The sequence below is a fragment of the Pleurodeles waltl genome, chromosome 6 (genome assembly GCF_031143425.1).
Source record: "Pleurodeles waltl isolate 20211129_DDA chromosome 6, aPleWal1.hap1.20221129, whole genome shotgun sequence".
NCBI lineage: Eukaryota > Metazoa > Chordata > Amphibia > Caudata > Salamandridae > Pleurodeles > Pleurodeles waltl.
The window spans coordinates 324,847,626-324,873,762 of record NC_090445.1 but is presented as its reverse complement, the minus strand read 5'-3'; the positions used below and the strand labels follow the sequence as shown (position 1 = coordinate 324,873,762).

Sequence of the window (26,137 nt, the reverse complement as noted above, 5' to 3'; positions counted from 1 at the left end):
ATATTTCCATCTAGTAAAACCTAGAGTGTCAGCAAATCAGGCTAAAGGTGTAGTCCTTGGAGGGTGGAAGGGTTCCTAACCTATTGATGACTGGAGACATTACATTGTTGAAATCACCCCCTATTATTTGAAGCGAGGACTCCGTGTCCAATAGGATTTCAACCAGTGCATCTAAGGTAGGGTGTTGTAATCAAGGGGGTGCGTATACATTAATGACTGTGACATCTTCCCTTCCCCATGTCCCTTGGGCCGCTGCATAGGTTCCATTGGAATCTATTCATGACCTCTGTATCTGGAGAGGTGGCATCTTTTAGGCCAGAATCGCCACCTCTCTTGCGCCACAGGTGAATCCTGTGTGCACAAGTACTCTATAAGCACCTCTAGCCAGAAAATTACAGTGGTTTCCTTTCATGTAGGTCTTCTGAAGAAGAGCAATAACAGGCTTCTGACGTCTGATAAACACATTTACCAGCCCCCTTTTAATTTTGTTGCCCAGTCCATTAACGTTCCATGTGAGGAGGCAGTATGTCCTCTGATTAGGGACAGTGTTGTGAACCATCTCTGAGTTTCTGCCTATCTATTTCCCCCACATTTATGATTAGGGGTTCATTTATGGATCCTACTCTCTTTCTGTCTGTCTTATATTTGAAAACATTTAAAACCACAACGGACTCTGATTTTCTCAAAACACCTGACAAAGTTTATGTGGTATTTAAATATTATTCCCCTGGAGCAAGTTAGTGAGTATAAATATCTCGGACTCACATTTGCAAATAATCTGAAATTGGATAAACTTATAGCAATAGAGGAGGTTTAGTGCTATCAACTTTAAACTTACTGAAAAGGCTTGATTGGCTATTTGGGGGTTATACATTTGAACCTATTAGGAAGACAGCAAGGGGCAGGCATATTCCCAAAGCACTTTATGGCGCCAATTTGTTAGCCCTTTACAAGCATGTGGATTGCAAATCTTTAGAGAAGGGAAACATCCTTTTTTACGACTTTTTTATTACGAAAGTCGTGGTTAACGAAAGCGTAACAACGCTTTTTTTAACCACGACTTCGTATTTTTGTGCCTTAACTACGTATGTTCTGAACAACGAACATGCATGGTTAAGGTATCAAGAAGGGAGTTGGCGAAGGTAAGTGGTGGGTTTAGGTTTTGGGGTGGGGGGTCAGGGGGTTTTAGGTTTTGGGGTGGGGTTGGGGGGGTGGGGCGTTTTTGGTTTTGAGGAGGGGGTGGGGGTTAGGGGGTTTTACGTTTTGGGGTGGGGGGGTGGGGCGTTTTTGGTTTTGGGGAGGGGGTGGGGGGTTAGGGGGTTTTAGGTTTTGGGGTGGGGTTGGGGGGTGGGGCGTTTTTGGTTTTGGGGAAGGGGTGGGGGGTCAGGGGTTTTTAGGTTTTGGGGTGCGGTTGGGGGGTGGGGCGTTTTTGGTTTTGGGGAGTGGGAGGGGAGTCAGGGGGTTTTAGGTTTTGGGGTGGGGTTGGGGGGGTGGGGCGTTTTTGGTTTTGGGGAGTGGGTGGGGGGTCAGGGGGTTTTAGGTTTTAGGGTGGGGTTGGGGCGTTTTTGGTTTTGGGGAGTGGGTGGGTGGTCAGGGGGTTTTAGGTTTTAGGGTGGGGTTGGGGGGTGGGGCGTTTTTGGTTTTGGGGAGTGGGTGGGGGGTCAGCGGGTTTTAGGTTTTGTGGTGGGGTTGGGGGGGTGGGGTGAGGGATGTAGGGTGAATGGTGTCTATTGCTAATGATTTTATCAGGAATGCCTTTACAACGAAATATCGTTATTTTTTTTTTTTTTTTTTTAATATATTTTATTAACCTTTTGTTGCTTTACATTTATACGTTTGCTCGAGTTAACAACTTGCATTTGTTGTATGTGAGCATTAAACAGTCTGCATTTGTGACACACATTATACAATTTTAGTTACTTATTACTTTGGTATTGTTAACATTTTCTATGCATTCGTTGGTACTTGGTGTTGATATACCCAACCCTATGACGAGCCGTACTATACACTTCGCAATCTTATACTATCAATTTAACTCATATATGTGATCAGTCAACTTAAACCCGTTCTACTCTGTACTTTAAATAGGAGAATGAGAGCGAAGCAAACTGAGAAAAAGAAAAAAGAGAGAAAAATAAAAATAAAAAAATGGATAGAGAAAAAAAAAAGAAGGGGGGGAAATAAGCAAGATAGGAGAACAACTTTACGGCGTTATGTGGGTGGGATTTGTAGCTAACGGTGTTTGAGGAGTTAAAGCATGTAAGCATGTAGGGGGAGGCCAGGCGCACCATCGCGAGAGGGGGGACAACAGGCCGTTCGCTTCATCCCCGTATCCAATGGTGATATAGTATTTGGTGGCTCGTTGGTTTCTGTTTCGCGTTCCTCAGTGTGGGCTCTACGAGTGTTCAGTTACCCCATGGAATTCCCTGGGGGTCCCAACCCATAGGTCAATCCACCAAGATGTGCTAAGTATCTCCCACCATTCCCATTGGGGCTGCTGCTCTCTTGCATAGTCCATCCCAGTTCGCCACTAAGTCTTCCCAGGCCGGGGCAATAGGAACCTGACGGATGCCCTTGGCCTCCTCCGCCTTCAGGACCTGTAGTTCAGCCCTGGACCATTTCGTAACATCCTTTTTCCAATCAGCCAGTGAGGGGTGGTCTGAGGATTTCCAGCCCTTTGAGATCAATCTTTTGTAAAGGGCCAGGGTTAGGTCCAGGAAACGCCCTCTTACTTTCCCGTTTAATGCTGCCGGCCTGAGACCCAGTAAGCACAGTTCCGGGGTAGGGAGTAACTCCGTACCGAATAGCTGGGACAGAATAGACAATATCTCCTTCCAACCAACCTGAAGCACTGGGTACCCCCACACCATATGGTCAAAGTCTGCCTCACCCCCCCGACATCTTGGACACGCCCTGGGGGGCCCCCCGTATATACGGAATAGTCGGTGCGGTGTTAGGTACGTTCTGTGCAGGTAATTATATTGGATGTATTTTAACCGCGCATTCCGTGTGATCGTCTGGGGGTATGCCAACGTTTTGTTCCACTCAGGGTCAGACAAGTCCCGCCCAATCGTGCCTTCCCATCGCTCCCTCAATGACTGCAAGGGATCTAATATGGATTGTAACTGGGTTCGGTATATTTTGGTTATCAAGTGGGGCTCCTCCCCCGACGTCAGTAGGAGGTGCAATACTCCGTGAGGAGTGGGTTCAGCGTTTATCGTGCACCAGTGGTCCTTCAGTGCGTGCACTAACTTCCCGAAGAGCAGGAACTGACCCCGGGGAACACCCACACCCGTTAGATCAGCAAAGCCCCTCAGTACCCCCCCCTCGAATAGTCCACCCACTGTCTCAATCCCTGCACCCATCCAGGGACCGAGTCCCAGGCTTTTCGGTCCTTTCCCCCCAGACTCCATAATCAGTGCCGAGAGCGGTAAGGCCGGGGAGTATGGTGGGCCCACTCCTACTCTCTTCGCGCATCTCTTCCAGCATGCCATTGCGACTTTTAACATCATGTTGTTTCCAGGCAGGACTATTTTCTTGCCTGTCATGAGTGTCGCAATCCGTGACGTGTCCATTACCCCCTGGGTTGTCCACAGGTCCAGGTGTCCCTTGCCCGCCAGCCAGCCGGCTACCCACTGTAGTTGGGATGCCAAGTAATAAGCCTCAAAGTCGGGGGCACCCAGTCCTCCCATGCGGGTCGGCCTACAAGTGGTCGTGAGTGCAGTGCGTCTACGTCCATTGTCCCAAATTAGCTCTCTGAGCAGTACGTTCAAGCCACGGAACCATACCGGAGGGATCAACAATGGTAAATTGACAAAGTAGTAGAGGAGTCTTGGAAGCATGATCATTTTAGATAGTGCCACTCTGGCCATTATTGATAACTTCAGGGAGCCCCAAAACCCTACCGAGGACCTCAAGGATCGAGTCGCTTTGCCAAGGTTACCCTCCCTGAGATCTTCCAATTCGTGGAATATTTGAATACCCAAGTACCTGAAGGACCGAGGGGCCCAGTTCACGTCTGTCGGGCATGTTGGTGGGCGCTCGCAACCCGCAGTCAAAGGGAACACGTATGTTTTGCCACAGTTTAGGCGCAGTCCCGAAACCACCCCGAAGTCCTCCAGTGCCCCAAGTGCCCAAGGGATACCACTGGGACCGTCCCTAAGATAAATTAATATATCGTCAGCGTAAAGGGAGACAATGTGTTCAGTTGGCCCCCACTCGACCCCCCTACCCACACCCCCCTCCCTCAGCCGAGTCGCCAGGAGCTCGATAGCCAGGGCAAACAGTAGTGGGGAAAGGGGGCACCCCTGTCTAGTGCCACGGAACACCGGGTACGCCCTGGAGATTGTTCTACCCGTCCTCACCCTTGCTAGCGGGGACGAGTACAACAGGTCCACCCATCTAACCCAGTTTTCTCCCAGACCCATTTTTAACATCACCGACCTCAGGTAGTCCCACCGAATTGAGTCAAATGCCTTCTCGAAATCCACCGCCAACAGGGTCCCCGCCAGCGGCCTCAGTTCTTCGGGCATGTGTAATACAGAGAAGAGTCACCTAAGGTTTAAAGAGGTGCTGCGACCGGGAATGAAGCCATTTTGGTCAGCATGTATCAGTGTGGACATGTGGGGAAGCAGTCGGCCGGCTAAGATCCTGCTGAGGATCTTGAAGTCACTATTTAGCATGGATAGCGGGCGGAAGTCGGACACCGAAGCCTCCCTGTTGGCTGTCTTGGGGAGTGGGACTACCAGCGCCTCACGTAGTGTACATGGTAGCTCCCCCTTTTGTATTGCCTCCGCATACATCTCCGCCAAGCAGGGAGTCAGTAAGGATTTATATTTCTTGTAAAAATCCATAGGAAGGCCGTCTGTACCAGGGGTCTTCCCAGGGGCCAGTTGCGTTATGGCATCATTTATCTCTTCCATGGTCACTGGCCCTCCTAGCCTATCCCTATCCTCGAGATCCAGCACTGGTAGGGGGATCCGTAACAGGTAGTTGTCAAATGTCGCCGTCTCCAAGTCGTTAGGTCTTCTATACAGGTGTGCGTAATAATCCCTGAATGCGTCATTGATGGGGCCTGGGCATAGCCTACGGTTTCCCCTTCTATCCAGCACGCTTGTGATGGGTTCACTATCTCCGTTTGGGCGCACCAACCATGCCAACAGTTTACCCGACCTCCCCTCCTCAGATTGTATGGATGCTAGATATTTTTGCATGTCATGGCATCTTAGTCTTTCTTCAGCCTGTGAGTGTTCTCTGCGTGCTTGATTATATTTTTCATCCTCTTGCGCTGCAGGGCCCTGTCTTAGCTCCCCCTCGTGTATGACCTCCTCCAGGGCGGTTAGCTCCCTCTCTAGTGTGCGCCTCACTCCCGCCGACTGCCCGAGACAGAAACCCCTCGTCACCACTTTGAGTGTCTCCCACTCCACCGCCCTGGAGGGGGTGGATCCCTTGTTTGTTTCAATGTGTTCTGTTAGGTGGTTGCGCAGTGCCTCTCTATATGCCTGATCTTCGAGTGTCGCAGGGGCCAGTCTCCATGACGGGATGGGCGGCCTGTCCCGTGATACCCTCATCGTTAGTAGTAGAGGGTTATGATCCGATATTGTGCGAGCAAGGTATTCAGACTGGGTCATATCGCGAGCCAGTCCCGAGGTGCAGACCACCCTATCAATTCTAGTGTGCACTCGGTGGAGGCCCGAGTAAAATGAATAGTCCCTGGCGGTTGGGTGCTGCACCCGCCAGACGTCCACTAACCCCCAAGTACTCAACCACTCAGTTAGATTTTGTGCTGTTTTAATTGATGTTGCCCCTTGGAGCGATGGGGTAGACCTATCCATGTTTATATCTAGTACTGCGTTGAAGTCCCCTCCTATTAGTACTTCCCCTGTGCTCTGGCGGGTGAGGTGACTTGATAAGCCGATCATGAATGGGATCTGATCTTGGTTGGGGGCATAAATGCAACTCAGAACTAACGGGATCCCCTGTAGTTTCCCCTCCACTATCACAAACCTTCCCTCTTTGTCAATGCTGGAAGACTCAACCGTCAGTGGGACCCCCGCTCTAATCCAAATCAGTGCGCCTCTTGCATAAGCTGAATACTCTGTGGCAAACACCCGCCCCCTCCACCTCCGTCTTAGTTTCTCTCCCTCGCCCATTGCCAAGTGGGTCTCCTGCAACATTGCTATCTGCACCCCCCTTCTCTTGAGGAATGATATAACTCTATGTCTTTTAGCCGGAGTGCCCATCCCCCTGACATTCCAGGTTATAAGGTTGTAGTCTGCCATCCAGTGCTTGGGACCTGCTCGTGGCAGGTCTGGCGCGCCCTTGATCTCAATAGCCTCCCCCACATGCCCACCCCTCTACTGTAGTCAGATTTCTCCACCCATTTAGCCGATTTAACTTGTAAATGTAAACCCCAACTCCCAAACCCCAGGGCGCCTCCGGAACTGTAGGTTGCCCAATAAACTGTGCTATAATGCAACTTTTCCAAACACATAACTGCAGTACTCGCCAGCCAAGTCGGACAGGCAAGAGTCGAGTCAGGGGGGGGAGCCAGGTCCGGAGGGGCCACTCGCTCAAGCAGTGTGCTATGTCTCTGGGCGCCGCTTCACGTCCGGGCTATACGAGCTCGTCGGCTGTCTGTGGGGTCACACTCGGTGCTGGCGATAGGCCCTCCGAGTCCTCGGCAGAGGACACCATTGTATCATCGGACTCTTCTTCGGTCCCTCCTCGGGGGGGGGCACCTCACCACCCACCCGAGCCGCCGCCTCTAGGGCTGCCCTCCTGTCCGTTTCTCTCTGCGTTTGCGTTGGTGCCAACCGAGGGCGGTCACTTGATCTCTTCCCCTTCGGGGCTCGGCGGGCTCTTCTCGCTCCAGGGCTTTCACTTGCAGGTCGCACTTTTTGGGATCCACGCCTCTCAAGCCATTCCCATGCTTCCTCCGGCGATTGGAAGAATGTGGTCTTGCCCTCCACCATCACTCTTAGCCTGGCCGGGTATAATAGCGAATACTGGATCCCTTCGTCTCGCAGGGCTCTTTTGACCATTAGGAATGAGTTTCGCCTGTTCTGGACCTCCATCGTGAAATCCGGGAACAGTGTAACTTCCCCGTTCCCTACTTTGAACGGGCCCGTCTCTCTGGCTTTCTGTAGGAGGATGTCCCTGTCTCTGTAGTGCAGAAGTTTAGCGATTATAGCACGGGGGGTCTGCCAGGAGCTAGAGGTCTCGATGGTACACGATAGGCACATTCCAGGGTGTAGAAGGGGGTCAGGCATCCCGGCGCAACCACCTCGCTCAACCATTTCTCCAGAAAGCCCACCAAGTTTGACCCTTCGGTCCCCTCAGGGAGGCCTACCACTCGCACATTGCTCCTCCTGTTTCTTCCCTCCGCGTCTTTGGCACGTTGTTCAAGTCTCGCCACTCTGTCGGTCAATGAAGTTACCTCCGCCGCTATGTCTTTCTGCCTTGGTACGATGTCCGCTAATATGGTTTCCGCTTCTTTGACCCTGTCAACCAACTTGTGATGGTCAGCTCTCAGGAGCCCCACCTCAATCGCAACCTGGTTGATGTCACGTTGCAATGTTGATTTGGTATCCTCTATGGCCCCCAGTATCTTGTCTAGGGTGTCCTGAACTTTAATTTGGGATTGGTTTAGTGAGTCCGCTTCGCTCACCCCAGGAGGCAAATCGTGGTCCATGGTTCTATTCTTGTGACGGCCCTTGGGGGGCATCGGTCCGGCAAGCAGACGCGCCTCGGGGGCCCCGGCAACGGCCCGCGCGCGTTCGTGTGAACCACAACTAGGATTGTCCCTTCTTTTCGGACTTTGGAGCTCTAACTTCTACTCTCTGTCCTTTTTGGCCGAACTCCAAGAGCTCCGCTGGTTGTGTCTAAATTGCGGCTCCCAGGATGGGGGGCACTCATGCAGTAGGTCGCTGCTAATTACTCCCTATTTCAGTCCTGGTGCCTTTGTTCGGATTTCCAGTCAGGCCCTGCCCCGGCAGCCAGATCCAGGCGCCCGCCACAGCCAAGGCCCAGTCATCCAACCAATGGGGCACTCACCCACTTTCCAGTCCTCTTTCCGTGCTCAAGGGTGTCCACCTGATCGTGTTCGTAATCTTCTCTCCGGAGTCAGTTGTGCCCCAAGACGTCCGGTGGCTCCGCGGTCCCCTCACGCCAGACAGTTGACCCGGGGCCGTCCGTTATGCGCACCTCTCTCAAGGCGCAACACATGGGGATCCGTGTTCAACTACTGAACCTCCACAGATGACACACTCCGTTAGGCAGCCCATCCCGTTGCCTTTTCCGTGCCCAGGTACTCCAATTGGGCCAAGTACAATGCCCTCAGGTCGGCTCTGGCAAAGGTGGGGCCGTTACGCCCGCTCCGTCGCTTCCGTTGAGGGCTTACACCAGGGAGGGCCCCCAGTTCTCTCCAACTGCATCAGGGGCCCCAGGGTCCGCGATCTGGACTCGCGCCGCAGTTGCGAGCGCAGCCGCACCTGGTCCGCCCGCCTTGTTCCTGCTGCTGTTGGCCGCTCACCACCGGGCCGCGGCTTTCAGCGAGGGGAGGGGCCGCTAGCCTCCCCTCGCAACGGTAACTTCAGCCTCCGACGCGAGCGCCGATGGACTCTGGCCGCCCGTCTCGCTCCCGCCGCGGCCGACCGCACAACGTCAGGCCGCGGCTTCCAGCAGGGGAGGGGCCGCACGCCTCTCCCCGTAAAGGAGCAAACTGCACCGCCCGCCTCTCGCCCCAGGACTGCGTTGGGGGCCCAATCGCGCCTCCCGGCGGTCCGCCGCAGGGAGCCCACACTCCGTGAGCAGGCGGCCCGGACCAGCGCGCTGAGAAGGATTAATCCGGCAGGCCCCTCCGGAGCTAGATAATCAGGCGTCCGCCATGTTCCGGACCCTGGCCATGCCCCCAACGAAATATCGTTGTTAAGGCATTCGTGGTAAAATCATTAGTAGTAAGGACGAGGTCGGTGTTCTGACCTCGTTGTTAAGGTTAGTAGTTGTTTTTAATTCGGTGTTCCGTCATATAATCTTTAGAGAATCTTAGTTTAAAAACGCTTGTGGACCGCTCTAAAAATGTCATGATCCAGGCAATTAGGCAGGGGTTGGGCTTTGACTCCTGGGGGGAAGACTTACTAACACTTGGCTCAGTGCAACTAGATGGACAACTTGCTTTGCTGCATCAAATGGTGAGGGCAGGAATGTGCCATAGCTGCCAAGATACAGTGCAATCCTGCTGTCTCACTGCACTGGTGATCTATGTGCTGCCTAGCGCCAATGCAGGCATCCTTGTGCCATAGTGCAAGGGTTCCTGCATTGCAGGCAGGATTATTTTGTGCAGGGAGGATTACCTTCCCTGCAAAAAAATAAACCTTAGAGGCTTTTTTCTCTTTCTACGTATACTGCAGAATGCAACACACCTGAGGAGAGGAAACAATGAAGAAAAACAAAGATGTTTCTCCTTGTTTTGCCTCCATCAGGAAGGTGTACAATTTTGACACATTCCTGGGTTTACCACTCTTAGTAAATCTGGGATTGCATAAAAAAAGAGTAGGCGGGTGCATGGGAACGCCCACTCTCTACCCATGTAACGACTTCCCAGCACAAAGTAAAGCAAGGCAGCAACTTGCGTTGCCTTGTGTTTGTTTGAATTTATCAAGCCACACAGGGCCATGCTAGGTGGATTTGTGTGGCTTGATAAATCTGGTTTAAGGATTGCGTTCCCTTTGTGTCACGTTGGGTGACTCAAGAGCAACAAAAACATTTTCTAAATCTGACCCTTGGTCAAATGCTTGGGAGATTCTTTTGTGTGCTATCCATTCAAGTAGCCAAAACAAACTTTCCACCCTAATGTTACAGGATTTACTGTCACCATCTGTAAAACCTTCAGTTTCATTCAGAAATTCATTGCTAATTCAGAAATATGAATCTATATTTTAAAACTTTATAGCAGCATGCTACTTCAAAAATTAAAAAATGTTTTAAAAGATGGTGTAAAAAAGACCACTATTCTTTTAGATAGACTCCATCTACAGAAAAGGCAGTCAGTACCACTGACAGTAAGTAGCCTTGGAGACACCAAGACTTTTCCCTTTATTTATAGCATACCAGACAAAAGGGTAAGGGGTACAATCTGGGGCAGCTCCTTCGCAATGGCAGAGGAGCATCACCCCACTGGCTAAGTGCCAGCAGGTGCAGGGAGGGGTGGGGCTGGGCCACAGGAGGTGGGATGAGGAATTGTGTGCACTAAGTGCGCATGAGTGTTTGACGGCCTAAGACAGCCATCCAAACACACATTCGCACTTAGGTTTCTCCGGTCTGGTTATGTACACAGCAGGACTGGAGAAACTGCACAGGCCCCAGGGTTGTGTAATCCTGAAGCTGCTTACATGCTATGTTTAGCATGTAAGCAGCGCCAGAATTGCTAGAGAGCATGTTCTGGGACACCAGAACAGGAAAGGAAGACGAGCGAGGCAGCAGGAGAGGATGGAGGTGGTGGTGATGACTGGTACGTTTATAAAAAAAAATGTGATTTATTCCCGTTCCCTTTGTCCACCCTGCCCCTCCCCTTGATATCTCCAGAACCGCCGCTGGGTACAATCCTACGATTTCGATTAGGAGTTGTTAATTGGAGAATTGTGGATTTTAGAAGAAATGTCAATAAAAACCTATGCTACTGTCTGTGTGAGTTCAAATTAAAATATTCTGAGGTACAGCTTTTATTAGACTGTTCGCTTTTTATGGGTGAGAGCAAAAAAAGCCCACCATTCAATGGTAAACAAGTATGGGATTATAGGACGTAACAATGCACAAATCACTTTATGTTCTTTGAAGAACCTTGATATCACAATTTATCTTGATATCGCAATTGTAATTGGAAATCATATTAGGCATACTTTACAGGCAAGATCGTTTTACTTAAGTGTTCTCTTTTACTTAAAAAATTGATTTGATTTAGATGATTTGCATTTGTGTTTAATTGTCAGATATTGCATGTAGTACCTGGAATGTCTAGTGTGTCGACATACACTGTAGGAACAGGATATAAAGGTCTTAAGTTTTGTACATTTTCAATATTTTTAAATGTACAATGTGGAAGTTGTTCTGTTTTAACTATCATATTTTCCTAAGAATTATTTCTTGTAACTAAAGAAATTGATTGATTAAAACCTGGGCAATAAGAAGCTCGTATTACCTGCTCCAATTTAGAGTGGGTGCAAATTTCAGTGATGTACAGCAGGATGATATTGTTGTATAACAGCATGCCAATTTGTTCTTGAAAATGAAAACTGAAATGGACTTTCAGATTTCAAATGTTGTGGAGTATGCCACGAAGTCTTTAACTGTTGAGTACAGTCCTGCATTTTTAACAAAATCCACAGATTTCTGCAAAAATACACACTTTCATAGCCCTCATCAAACAAGGAGGTCCTACAAAAGTGGTGGTTATTCCCAGAATCCACAGTTGTTGTTCCTTAAGGTTACAATAGATCCAGCAGTCTTACAGACTCTTGTGTGTGCATCATTAAGTAGTAATAAATGAATAAGTAGCACCATGCTCAAGTTTAGTGTCGTTAGAATCTGGCCCCAGGTGATTAGGGTATATGAGAGTGAACAATAGAGTTCTCTAGCATTAGACCTTTCATTAATATACACATTCTTTCAATACTCCCTGATCCAAGAAGACCTTCTCAGTTGTCTTTTGGCATTAAGTGTGCCACTATGATAATTTATGAAATCCTTTTGGGCAAATATTAGGACCTGCAAAAGAGGGTATTTAGATGTTTTTGGCAGTCAAGTCCTGTAGAATACAGCAGGGTACATGGCTCCCACGATCATGGCTCCATAACTGATGGCGATCATCTCCTCAAATTAAAATCTAAACCTAAAGTACCTCTTCTCTGTTAACTTTCAACAGAGACCTGAAGCTTGAAAATCTTCTGTTGGACAAGAAGGAGAACATCAAGATATCAGACTTTGGGTTTGCCAAGGTGGCCATGATGCCCTCTGAAGGGAAGCGCAACATATACAGTCAGGCCAACCTCTGCCAAACTCACTGTGGAAGCTACGCATATGCTTGCCCTGAGATTCTGATGGGTCAGCCCTACAATCCCTTCCTGTCAGATGTCTGGAGCATGGGGGTAATCCTGTATGCCTTCGTGACAGCCACCATGCCCTTCGATGATACCAACTTGAGGAGGCTGTTGAGATCCATGCAGGATCAAGTGCACTTCCCAGAGAAGAGTGACATCTCAGATGATTGCAAGGTAAGCCTCAGGAATCACAGCAATAGAAATGTTAAAATACAATACAATCAACAATGAGTATGCACCTCTTTTTCACAAATATATGTCTGAGATAAGGTTTCCAGCAATGAACACTGAGTACCATTTGTAGGCACATTGTGAGTGAAGGCTTCAGCCACAGAGATGGGTTTCCCATAAAAAGAAGCTGTGGAGATACAGTTTTTCCCTATGAGTCACTATTGTCAGACATTAGAGGTAAGGTTGCCACCAGTTACCCAAAATACCATACATATAGATATGAAAGTCAGTGGTGGCTATCAACCAAGATAGGGCTCCCACACATACAGATTTTAGAGATACCTTAACTACTGGGATGGGACTTCAATACTTTTGAGTTGTGGCTGGAAGTACTGAGATGTGGTGGAATTTCTGCATTCCCAAATATACCTTGCAAATCTAAAATTCCACCGATTTTCTAGATGCATTCATAAATTTGCAGAAAAATCTATATGTGGACTATGTAAATTGCAATGGAGTTGTGGCTGCATCTAACAGAATTTTCTATATATTTGTATTCCGTTAGAGAAACTGTCACCTGCACATATCCAAAAAGGTGGCCAGGTCTCATAATTCATGTTGGGTGTACTTTCTAAAGACACATAGATCTTACTTTATGATTTGCACATATTGTACTGCGTTTGTAGATTGCTTTCTAGACAGCCACCTGCATCCCACACAAAGGTTTGGAGAAATAGCAACATTTCTAGTTTAACATGCTGCAGTGAGATATATGCTACAATGAGATATGCGTCGCTAGCAATGGGCTATTGTACCACAAACATATATGTTTCATATACTTGCAACCCAGAGACCTATTGAACTGCTGCTTTCTCTAGAGAAGTAAATTCACATACAGCAATTCTCAATGCAAAAAACACATTAGAAATGTAATCCTCAAATTGCTCAACTATTTCTGTGATTTATTTCACCATCCTACATACTTCATTGAGCATCTACAGACCCTTTGCGACTGCCTTCAAAGCTATGCTGTGAGAACTGACAAGAGACTAAGCCCTCCTATGCCACTGCCCTCTGCCTTCCTTTTTCCTACGAGGACACCCCTTTGCTTTCCACAATATGTCTGATACTTTGCTATCAGGTGTAGCATGTGGGATTTATTATCTCCCTTACGATGCATCTTACTCACCAATAATGAGGAGTTGCAGTAGCATTGTCACAGATATAGCAGAGTTGTAAATAAATAACCGAAGAGCCATGCATTACTAACACGTTCAAAGGATAGGGAGCTTTCCAATTGGTATATTTTGAGAGCATTCTCACCAGAACGTGGACAAATCACTGACAAGTTCTAATTGGACGAGGATCCTCCAGCCCTCTTACTTTGTATTTGCCTTTTGTCTTCTGCCAGTGGGTAGTTTCCTGCCATATCTTCTTTCTGAAATCTTGACCTGTCTGATCACCAGCTTTCCCATTGCCTTGATGCCACTGCCTTTTTCTCCTTGCACGGGTAAGCTTGTTCCCCAAATGGCTCCTGTATTTTTGGTCCCCTTATTGATACATTCTTTCTGGACCCCATTGTGCATGATTAGCACAGGTTATCATGGTTAGACCTACCAAGTATGTCACTCAGCATTCTGGCTTCATGACTAGATAACTTTTGCTGGGCGACATTACACAGATGAGGGCTCCTCCTTCCCAGGTCTGAAAGTGTTTCTTTCAATTTACAATCTCAGAGAAACTGGTGATTTGCCAAATGTTCAGGAGTTTTCTGTTGCAGAAAGTGAAAAAATAATGATTGATTTACTCATACTCATTTTGCAGGGCATGATTTGTAATCAGCATGCTGGGATTCATGCAAGCCACAGCAATATTGTTTTTTTTTTTTTTAGAAAGGTGTGGGGATGGTAGAAGTTTGCCATGGTTGACAGGCTGAACCCAAGGCCAAATACTGCAGACTTTTTAGAGAACCTTCTCAGTCAAAAGCAATTTCCCGGTGTTTAGTGTATGCATGCCTTCTTAAGTCCAATGAAAACTCACATATGCTGGTACACCCCAGTTAGGAGACCCAGGGAACATATATGGGTTAAGCCTTAAGAGGGATATCTTTTTGTACCATGATAACTAATGGAAATTAATATGTTTTGAACATAAAATATGCTCAACGTGTTTTACTGGCCAGGAGATATGGTAGCCAGCATCATAAACCTTGGGACATGTAGGTGTTACAGCTATATGGCTGTGCTCACCCACAAACAGTTACCCTAAACTAGCATGCATTTCTCAATGGCTGGATGTCATTTTTTTTCAAGGTTAAGCGATTTGTCTTTTAGTTATCAACATAGCAAGATCAATACATTTATATTCAATTCCCAGGTGCTTATGACACGGCATAGGTCTTAATGAACTTGTTTTAGAAACATTGAGCGCTTCCTGTTCCACTAGATTAGGTAATATGTATGTAACTGCTTCCCAGTTAGACTAAACCATGTATACAAACCTATTCTTCATAGAAGATTGATTTCCGATCGCCTTCCTAACGTAAATCGAGCTCTTCAAACAGTGTGAAGGTATTCTTTCTTATATCCGTAAAGAATTTAATAACTTCCTTTCACCCCATACCAACAACCAATAATGTCTGTAGTGCCTTATAATCGATGGGTTTTCTGACTCACAGCTCGTTGTTGTACTGATTTTATTGTGCAAGTAGCTTATAAGTGGGATTCTGTCCTGTTACAATGCATACTTTTGCTGAAGCTCGTTTATGACATGAATTTGCCTGCTTCTAATAGCTGACCTACACAGAGAATACCTGCTTTGTGGATCATGAGGGGTAGGTACACAACAATCAACTAACAGGCAGAATTACCAAATGCCCAGCCCCATGCATGTCTTTTAGAAAAAGCAATATTTAATTCATGCAACAAAATGAAGCACTGCATAATTCAGTTTATGCTGAACAAATAGAGGTGTATTCTTGATTGTGTCCTACAGAGGCACCGCACCCTCCTATTTCAGTATCCTCTTCCCACCTGTGTAACCTTAGGGGCTACAGTGCCCCATAACTGGCGGAGGGGCATGAATTAGGCACAAGTGCAGATTTTCATTATTAACTCCATGAGGAATTGAGTGCAGTTCAGTCACTTGAACTTACACCGGGCTCATTCTCGGTATAAAGTCTAAAGTCTCCAGTCTCAATGCCTTTGGAGCACATTTCAGTTGTTCGTCTCTGGCCATGATGAGGCCTTGCAATGTTTCCATGCTGGTTGTACCAGGTTGGCTGGTGCGGTGGCACAGCCTACACCTTTGTATTTTTGCAGTAACCTTCCTCTGGTGCCAGTGTTGTTGTGTGAAGGCAGCACAGCTGGTCCAGGGCCATGGCACCTGTGGCCTCCCAGGCCAATCAGGCTAACAGCAGCAGTGTGTAGTTTTGGTTTCCCAAGGTGATCAGTCACAGGGTTGGTCGGTACACATAAGAAACAAAAACTTACACAAAATGCATGATTAGACCAAACTCTCCTTGACACAGATAAAAATGTCTGGTCATATTAAGGATTCAGAAAATCTGCCACACCACCACCACACCCAGGACGGGCAAAGTAGTCCTCTGATCACTATGAAGGCTAACTTGTGCTCCTCTCAAGATCACAAGACAGGTCTTGGACCTTGCATTATCAGGGACACTCCTAGGCCTCTGAACATATACTAGAGTTACATGATGCTAGGCCACAACAAAAGTAAAGATGCCAGATTCACAGGCAGTCAAGTGCACAGTGTAGGGGAATTTATATACTACGCAAGGAACATTCCTGTCTAAACATGCAGTTTTCAACGCAGCCATCTGTCTTGATGCTTGCTACAGTTGGGCTACCAAATAATAGCTCTCTAGATTTGGTGTCCTTGTACCCCTGATAATAGAGGCGGCTTCAATGTTGATAGCTATCTGCTTTCATTCTCTCTGCATATTATTTCCATAGGTGGAACATACCATCTTTTGAAAGAATTCCTGTCTGGTCCTACTAGAATATTTTACAAGTTAATAAAAAACCTAGGTGAAATGGTCCTTTTAATCAGGGCTCCTCTCGCCCGTTACTAATACTGGAAGATGTTTCCAGAACTGTGCTAAGCCATAAAGGGCCATTAACGTCCTCTTATGATTGCCACCTATAACATCTTCTGTTGTTCTATAAATCTTGATGCCTAACTACTTGAGGGTGTTTGGCTCCCTTTCACACCAGTACCAGCTAGGAACGGTGCTGTTTGAGCATCGCCTCCCCTCAGTGGGACTAGGAATCACGTATCCTTGTTCATACAGTGGTATGTGTCCATGCGGCCAATGAATACTACCTGTAACAAAGACATGTACCATAAATGAGTGATTCACTTTCAGATGGATTCCAATTTTCCTAAATGCACCGACGTTATCGCCTGCGTGCACACTGAAGCCACTCAAAAATATACATATCTGATACCCCGACACTCAGAAGACCCATACATGCACAGATTGAGGTCCAAGTGACTGGTCATAAACATGTTCCTATGAAAAGGAGACTAGACAGAAGTACCATGTTTTGGAACAAAATACTGAAAATCTGACAGACATTATAATAACAACTCTACAAAATTATCCTAATCTCTATTGTGAACTACACATTTGTTACTCATATTCGGACTAAACCTTGCTAAAAAAGCAGCACATACAGTAGTTTTATAGAAGGGGAATTGCAGAAGGGGCTGGCAAAAATCACTTTTTCACATAAAAGTACCAAAAATATGTATTGAAGAATTGTTTATCACACGTTAGCGAGAACAGGTTAGTTCATGAAAAATGTCAAATAACATGCCATAAACAAATACAATAAACTACAAAAATACATAAAAACGTATACATAACAAGCACCTCTTCTACAATAAAAACGAGGCTCTATATTATAATCACAGACACAGTTTTCCAAGCAGTCTGTGAGTTGTAGGAAGCTGGCTCTGTAGATACTATAGCAAAATCAGGTATAGTGTGCACATAGTCCAGTGGATCCCCAAAGGCTTAAAGTAGATAATACTAATGCTCTCTTTTGTGGTAGTGTGGTCGAGCAGTTAGGATTATCAGAGGGTAGTGCAAAGCATTTGCTGTACACCCACAGTCAAGAAATGAGGCACACACTCAATGACTAACTCCAGGCCAATGTGATTATATAGCAAAAATACATTGTGATACTTTATTTCTAGAACCAAAAGGATCTTTTCTGCAGGTAAGTACAGTTGTAAGTTTGTATCAAGCTTATATATCAAATGCACTTTGTTTGGGTTTTGCAGATAAAACAGTTTACAAGTAAGTAACACTTTTCAATTTGAAAAGTAGACTGTGCAGTTTCTCATAGGAACCAATACAGTCCTAGGGGAAGAAAAATGATAGAATAGTTCACAGGTAGGTACTCGACTTACGATCCCAGTCTCCAGGGGTTAGGATGTCCACAGGTCAGGGTTCAAGTTGACCCCAAATGTGCACTACCAACACCACAGAGTTAGCCAATGAAGAGGTCAAAGTTGCTGTCAGGTTTTTAATGGAATCATATGGAGACTGAGGGCACTCGGAAAGAAACAGGTTGCAGGTAAGTACCCACGACTTCAGGGCACAGACCTGGGGGGTTTAGATGAGCACCAGGGGGGCCTCAGGTCAACACCAAACACACATCCTTAGTGGCACAGGGGCGCCCGAGCGTAGGGTGCAAACACAGCATCAGGCACCCAGTGCTTTTCAATGGGGGAACTCCGGGGGTTTCAAAGATGCTGCAGGCTGGGTCCAGAGAGTCAGTTTCAGAAAACCAAAGGCTGGACAAGTAGGAGAGGTGCTCGCTGGACGTTGCTACACTGTCGGTTGGATTCCTGAAGGCCAGGGGGCTGCGGGTACAGGGGTACCTTCAGGCATTGGGAATCTTTGTCGGATCCAGTCGCGGTCAGGGGGGTCTTCCGGATTTAGGCTGCAGGAGTCCTCGTGTTGGCCAGAAGGGGTCAACCCAGGGTGGACTTGAAGTTGGAATCATCTGGGAACCTTCTCTGGACTGGTGGGCCACATGGACTCGAGCCATGGGCGTCGAGTGCAGAGGGGGCAGTGCTTGCAGATCCGGGGTGGTTCTGGAGTCCTTCTTGGATGTTTCTTGTGGACAGTGCCACTGTCCTCGAGAGTTCTTGGTCCTCTGGTGAGCAGGCAGTCCTCTGGGGGTTTGTAGATGTTGCTGGTCCTGCAGGATGCATCGCCTTTTTGTAGCAGGAGTTTTGAAGCTGCAGACAGGCCTGTAGAGCTGGGGCCACGTCAGCTGTTGTCTGGAGTCTTCACTGCTGGAGTTGATTCTTCAGTCCTTCTTCTTCTTCTTGAGGGTACCAGGAATCTGAAGAGCAAGGTTTGGTGGTGCCCCTAAATACTAGATTTAGGGGTGTTACAGGGGTCAGAGAGCAGTAGCCAATGGCTACTGTTTCTGAGGGGGGCTACACCTTTCCTGTGCCCACTCCATTTGAGGAGGGGGGCACATTCCTATCCCTATTGGCTACTCTCCTCCAAAGCAAGATGGAGGATTCTGCAAGAAGGGGGTCACTTCAGCTCTGGGCACCCTAGGGGTGGTCCCAGATGCAGTGGTCACTTTGCCTTGTTTTTCCTAATCTTCTCACACATAAGCTTTATTCGGCCAACAGACCATCAAAGCAATACAATACAATACAATACAATATAGAAATATAAATAAATATCATAATATCATAGCAAACAAATTAAAAAAAGAAAGTAAAGTCCATGTTTGCCCGACTTGGAACAATTTCAAATCATTGTAGATAAAAAATGCGTATGCGCCATGCCATTACTAAAAACTTACTTACTGCATAAATTGTCACATTTGAATTATGGCTTTTTAAAATCCTCAAAGCTATAAAACATTTCCTTAAATTCAATTCCCGACAAATTTTGTGAATCCTTGGGGTTGAGTAAGCGGGACAAAAAAACATAAAATGTTCTACTGTTTCGGAAGAAGTGCCACATGCGGGACAAATATCAGAGCTTAACTTAGGTCCCCATCTGCTCGTCAAGGCCTTCAAGGGTAATGTTCCGAATCGAAATCTGGCATACAAACTTTTGCCTAGTAAATCAGGTATTATATCTAAATATAGTTCGAACTCTGGGTACCATTTAAAATCAATAAACAAATTAGTTAAATGACCATTCGATTTTTTAGAAATGTAATTATTGCGTATGTGGGACCAGTAAGCTCCTTTCATTATTTTTACATGGGACTTCACGAGCTGCTGGGGATTCTCCCAAAAGTTCCTCAATCCCAGCGTGCAAAACCAATCGGATACGAATTTGATTTTCCTAATTTTCCTGCCAGACCTGCTGCCAAAGGTGGGGCTTGGTCTGGGGGCAGGCATCTCCACTAGCTGGAGGCTCACCACCAAGTGATGCAATTCCTGCAAGGGGGGGGGTGTAGAGTACCTCTACCTAGAGCAGGCTTTGTTCCTGACCCCAGAGCGCACAAAGGCTTTCATCCCATAGGATCGGAAATGTGTCTGTTAGGGGCAGGCTGGCACAGAACGGTCAGCCTTACATTAAAGGGTTGGGTGAAATACAGGGGGCATCTCTAAGATGCCCTCTGTGTGAATTTTACAATACATCCAACACTGGCATCAGTGTGGGTTTATTGTGTCAGGAAGGTTGATACCAAACTTCTCTGTCATCAGTGAAGCCATCATGGAGCTGTGGAGTTCATAATGACAAACTCCCAGCCTATGTGCTTAATATGGTCACACCACACTTACAATGTCTAAGAATGGATTAGACACTGTAGGGATATATTGCTCATGCAGCTATGCCCTCACCTGTGGTATAGTGCACCCTGCCTTAGGGCAGTAAGGCCTGATAGAGGGGTGACTTGCCTGTGCACAGGCAGGGGTTAGTAGGCATGGCACCCAGAGAGGGATGCCATGTCGACTTTACCTTTTTCTCCCCACCAGCACCCACAAGGTGCAATGGCAGCGTGCATGTGTTTGATGAGGGGTCCCTTAGAGTGGCATAATACATGCTGCAGACCTTGGGGACCCTCCCTGGCCACAAAGCCCTTGGTACCACTGGTACCTTTTACAATGGACTTAGCTGTGTGCCAGGGGTGTGCCAATTGTGGAAACAATGGTACAATTTAGGGAAAGAACATTGGTGCTGGGACCTGATTAGCAGGATCCTAGCACACACTCAATCAAGTTTGCATCAACATCAGGCAAAAGGTGAGAGGGTGAGGGGGGAAATCATGCCAAAAGGGGCACTTTCCTACAGTGGTAAAAAAGACAAAGACCTTAGAAGCAGAGGTGGGTTGCTGCTGCCAACAGCACCTTGAGGAACACTCTTGCAGCTGACTTTAGACTGAAGGTAGGAGGTCGTAATGGTGATCAACTTAACTGATTGGAAATCTGTGATCTTGTTTTATTGGAATGTGGAAACATGCATTCTATAGATCATCACAACACATTTGGTCCAAATTCTGCATCATGAACAACACCGGATGGATGAAAGAACAAACAGGTTTTGTATGTACTGTCAAAAACACAGGAAATAGCAGGTTCCCACTGAGGAAGTACTCCTGTGTCAGCTGTATGTAGGAGATCAGGAATGTCCATCGTCATTACAGGGCAAGAGAAATTCATCTAATGAGTATGTGCCACAAGACTTGACAAAATGGCTTCTTTGGGGAAGTTATGAGCTTCCATTGCTTTAGTATGACCAGTTTACACTGTCAATTGAGCTACACAGTCTTTACTTCCATCCCAAGTGAAAACATCATTTAGAATTTCTTCATAGATCCGAACAGGTTTTCTTGTGGAGGATCCAAGGGTACAAACAGTTCATATGGAGTGTTTGACATGAAAGCACCTGGAATTAATTCTTATTTTCTTTTCTTTTTTGGGTGCTTTTAGTCTGTAGATGTTGTCAAAAAAAATGATCAGACATGAGTGTGCATTATTAGCTGCGACAAATATGGAAGTTTATGAACTATATGCTCAAAGTGTGTGCTCCTGACCTACAATCAAAAGAGACATATTCATGACTAAAAGTTATATGAGCAAAGCTTAATCTTTAACAGAAAGCTCTATGCAGATGAACAGGGTAAAATCACATGCTGCACGAGAGTACAAGGCAGCCAGAAAGCGGGTTTGAGAAGGCTAGATATTAAACTTCAAACATGCACTTTTTAAACTGAACTTTTTCAACCTACAACACTGCACAACACCCATTTCCAGTCAATGATCAAAAATAGAAGTATAGAAAGTTGAAATCATAGCAATTCAAGTGTTAACTTGAATTATCCATTTTACTATAGCACTGCCATGCCAGAAAGGCGTTAGTGGGCTTTCCATTTAATAATACACTTATATGATTGCAGTGCTTCTTTCTGTCTCAAATGAAGATGTTTGCAAAATTGGCATCATATATGCAATGGTCTCTGTCATATAATTGCCCCACGCATGGCTCTGCTTTTTCCCAACAGCAGTGCTTAAGCATTATACCTTCTTACAGAACCCAGACATATCTCTGTAGAATAGGGGTCGCCAACCTTTTCTGTAGCGAGTGCTACAATCATTGTGAGCTACTGAAAGCTAAACAACTCACGCATTATTACCAGACTGCCCTACACCCAGCTTCCTTGGCTTTGAGCCTAATGTCCATAGAGCCAGATACTATGGTTTGAACTAAATACTTTGACTTGGGGCACTATGACAGGGCTGCCATGTGTCAGCGAGAGCGCGGTCTTTGGGGATGTATGAACATGTGTGCATATGAATGGAATATATGTGTTTGGGTAACTGAGAGCCTGTGTTGCATATATTTGTGGAACAGGACATACCTTTCGGCATATGTGGCACTGTTATACATATTTATTACAAACATACAACTTTTTTTTTTTAAATAGGAGAAATTGTAAGCGCAAAAATCTTCATAATGTGGAACATTTTTCTACACTTCAAATTTACCCCTTTTAAAAATTGTCTATATTTTTTCAGTTATAAATATGGCACAGTGTTGTAATGGCCACTAGGGAGTGAGAGGCCTGCTGTTTGTAAATGCAACTCTTTAAAAAAAATGTAAAGTTAACTTAATTCTAAGATAACTTTCCATTTTGATTTTCTCTTATTTAAAAGCATTGAGAAACATCATTCTGTTCTCACCTCCAATACTGAGTTGACAAGGACTTTTATTTAAGAGTTAAATACCCTATTGCTTCAATTCTTCACTTCTGTGGCCCAGCCCGGGTCATAAATCTGACTCCAGGACTGCTCCTTATCAGTCCCTGCTATCTGCAGCCTGATAATCATTGTTATATAAAATAAACACAGCCTTCCTTTCACTTTGAAAGGGAAAATGTGACCATATGCTTATGTAGAAATTAACTCCAGGCCGTGAGCTACTTTGTACGGGTCTAGGAGCTGCTGGTATCTTGCGATCTACTGGTTGGAAATACCTGCCTTAGAACAAGAGGTGGGGATTGGGTAAGCTGTGAATTAATCATAAAAGAGATTTCTGAGACACTCTACTTCCAATAGAACTGTATTGTAGGGTGTATCCAAGTTAGATGTAGAAAGTTTGGCATCTCGAGCATATACCAACTACATCAAGGCCAAACCTCCTGAGACCTATTGGGGGTATGAGATACTCTACACCCAAATTTGTAGTGAAACAATCTATGCCCGTTATTTATAGAAATTGTGCCTAGTCTATGGATAGCATCATGACCATTAGGAATCACTCAAAGGAGTGCCTACGTTAGTGACGCAGCAATGTCTGGCTAGTGAACAACCTAACTTTGCAGTGCTGAATATAGTTGAATAAATACAGAAAATATAGTTGAGTAAGTACAGAGAATAATAAATCAGTGTGGTTCAGTTCCTTTTATCAATTGTGAGAGAGCAGTAATAGGACTGGGAGGTAATGAGAGCAGGAATGCAGTGTACTAGGCATTTTGAAATACAGAAACAGGTCAAACGCAAATATTTCCCCTTTATCTTTACATTTTTCCAGTGGCAGAAATCAGCAGTGCATCCATGGATTCTCCATTGAAGCCACACCTATTTTACCAAGTTGTTCCTTTGGTGTGAGTGGGTCTGAAAGACAGAAATCTGGAGTGTTCATCAGCAGGAACTCGGGGACATAAAGTATGTACAAGCCCAGTTCTTCTAGGTGCCTGGGTTAATGTGAGTCGTGGGCCTAGGTACCATATTTGCCACCACTGAGTACAATGTGCTAGGGGCATTATAATCTGCACTATCATCAGATGTTGCATGAATGGCGGTGGCTTAGATCAAAATGTCTCAATGCAGTGTAGATATATAGGGGGTCATTCTGAACCCGGCGGGCGGCGGGAGCCGCCCGCCTGGAGGGAACCGCCGTATGACCACGGCGGCCATTCTGGCTTTCCCGCTGGGCCGGCGGGCGACCGCCAGAAGGCCGCCCGTCGGCCCAGCGGGAAACCCCCCTCAACAATGAAGCCGGCTCCGAATGGAGCCAGCGGAGTTGTAGGGGTGCGACGGGTAGAGTGGCACCCGTCGCGATTTTCAGTGTCTGCAAAGCAGACACTGAAAATCTTTATGGGGCCCTGTTAGGGGGCCCCTGCACTGCCCATGCCAGTGGCATGGGCAGTGCAGGGGCCCCCAGGGGCCCCACGACACCCGTTCCCGCCATCCTGTTCCTGGCAGTAAAAACCGCCAGGAACAGGATGGCGGGAAGGGGGTCGGAATCCCCATGGCGGCGCTGCAAGCAGCGGCGCCATGGAGGATTCCCTGGGCCAGGGGTAAACCGGCGGGAACCCGCCGGTTGCCCTTTTCTGACCGCGGCTTTACCACCGCGGTCAGAATGGCCCAGGAAGCACCGCCAGCCTGTTGGCGGTGCTTCCGCGGTCCCCGGCCCTGGCGGTCATGGACCCCCAGGGTCGGAATGACCCCCATAGTGTTAAACCGGGGACAAACCTGCCCACCTTGCTACACAGTGATGGCAGGATATCCCAGCCTATAGATGTCTGTTTGCCTGCCCACACCAATTTTGCCAGAATCAATCTTAGGGTTTTAAAGAAAGTATTGGTCAGGGTTAGAAATATGTACAGAACCTGGGAAGGACACATGTTTGATATACATGGAGAGAGTCAACCGAATGTCCACTCTGCAATCTCGCTACAGTTGGCCTTACATCACCCTCTTTATGGCTATGCACCCCAGGGAGCATACCCACACAGTTCACCATTGCAGTTGGAGCTCGAGTTCCATCCAGCCGTTTACCAGTGTCAAACTGTTAATTTTTTTAACTTAATTTGGGAGTGGCTAGAGCGCCTCACCCAAGCTTGATCACCTCCTGAATAATCAGTGATAAATTAACACATGGATCTTAAACATGCAGAAGTACCTCATCTGAAAATATATGGTGCAGGATTCCTAATTCTCGAAAAGCTGTACCTCTGTCTGAGTGGCGTTCTTTTCTTTTAAATCATTTTTATCGACTTTTATAAACATGAAACAGATAAAGTCAACAGTGGATATCAGGTGATGTATACTTGCTAAGACAGAACCATAACTGTTAAATACAAGTAAAGGAGTGGCAAGCAAGTCCATCAAGTAAATAAGACAGGAGTACAAATTGCAGGTATCATACAGTCTAGTGTACGAGCACACAGTTATAGATACTGTGTAAAATAAGGTCAGGTTTGTAAACTGGGAGAGAGGGGAACATATGGAATTGGAGGAAGTGGGTACAGCAGGGTATATGATTGAAGTACGCAATATATTTATGCTGACGGTATGGTTAGGGTCTCCAGATGCAGGAGGAGCTGTGCAGTGCATTGAGAGTAAGCGAAGATGGGGGTATGGTGAAAAAGTGGCACTTGGCAAGAGTGGGAGCACGGGCTGCTATTGGGGTAGATCATCATTCCATGTATGTTGCAAAAATTGAGAGAGGAGTGTAGCTCATTGAGGACAGATGGGCTGTTTGCACAGGCCCCGGACCTCTTCAAGGTATCCAGCTGCCCATGGGTGCCCATTGAAGGGCCGACACAGACAAAAATGCCACCTGTTTGGACCTGCTCAGACCTGAAAGGATCTAGTGCTAGAATCCCTGGTACAGGTAAACCTGTTTCATCATGTTCCTGGTAAACATCACACTTCACACTGTTACCACATTCAAATCCAGACCATGCCAACGAATTGATGATCTAATTCCACTTACTTTATCCACATTCTACTCACTAGAATCCACTCCTCCCACATCATGCTCAATTGGTCATTAATACACACTTTGCTTCAAACATCGCTGACATCACCCAGCATATTCTAGATGCCATCTTTATCACTGAAACCTGATTCACACCTTCCTTCACAAACATCCTGAATACCCTCATCTCTGATGGCTATAATATCCAACACTCGACCACACACTCAAAGTACCAGGGAGACTTGAGTCATACACAGGTCATTCTCTTAGCAGCTCTACCACATGAACGTTTTTCGAGCTCTTCTCTCGCCCCTTCCCTCTCTTAGACTCCAGAACTGCCTCATGTCATCTGATGTACAGACCACCCTGGCCAAACCAGCATTCTGTATACGAAATCTCAGACCTCATCAACTCTGCTGCCGTGCAGCACAGCCACCTCAGAACCCTTGGAGACTTTACTCCTGCCCCGCTTCCGGCAACTCCAACATAAAGTGCACAAAGGAGGCCTTTTTTGTATAGTTCGCAACACAATGGAAATGGATACTACCCGTCTCCTGTGGAATACCTCAGAGCTCCATCCTTTCTCTTATCATCTTTAATCTTTACATAGAGCCCTCACATCCATTCTTGCAGACAGCAGCATCGA

General features: G+C 46.5%; 1 protein-coding gene across 2 annotated transcripts in view; it reads left to right on the top strand.

The window, feature by feature from the left end:
- Positions 1–26,137, top strand: part of TSSK4 (testis specific serine kinase 4) — a 191,170-nt gene that overhangs the window by 104,460 nt on the left and 60,573 nt on the right. Inside the window, exons 4-5 of one of the 2 annotated variants that reach the window (XM_069238169.1) lie at positions 10,192–10,206; positions 11,923–12,269. In XM_069238169.1, coding sequence (XP_069094270.1) covers positions 10,192–10,206; positions 11,923–12,269 — 362 coding nt within the window. Of the gene's footprint in view, positions 1–10,191; positions 10,207–11,920; positions 12,270–26,137 lie in introns of both variants that reach the window. The other variant, XM_069238168.1, reaches the window with a different exon arrangement.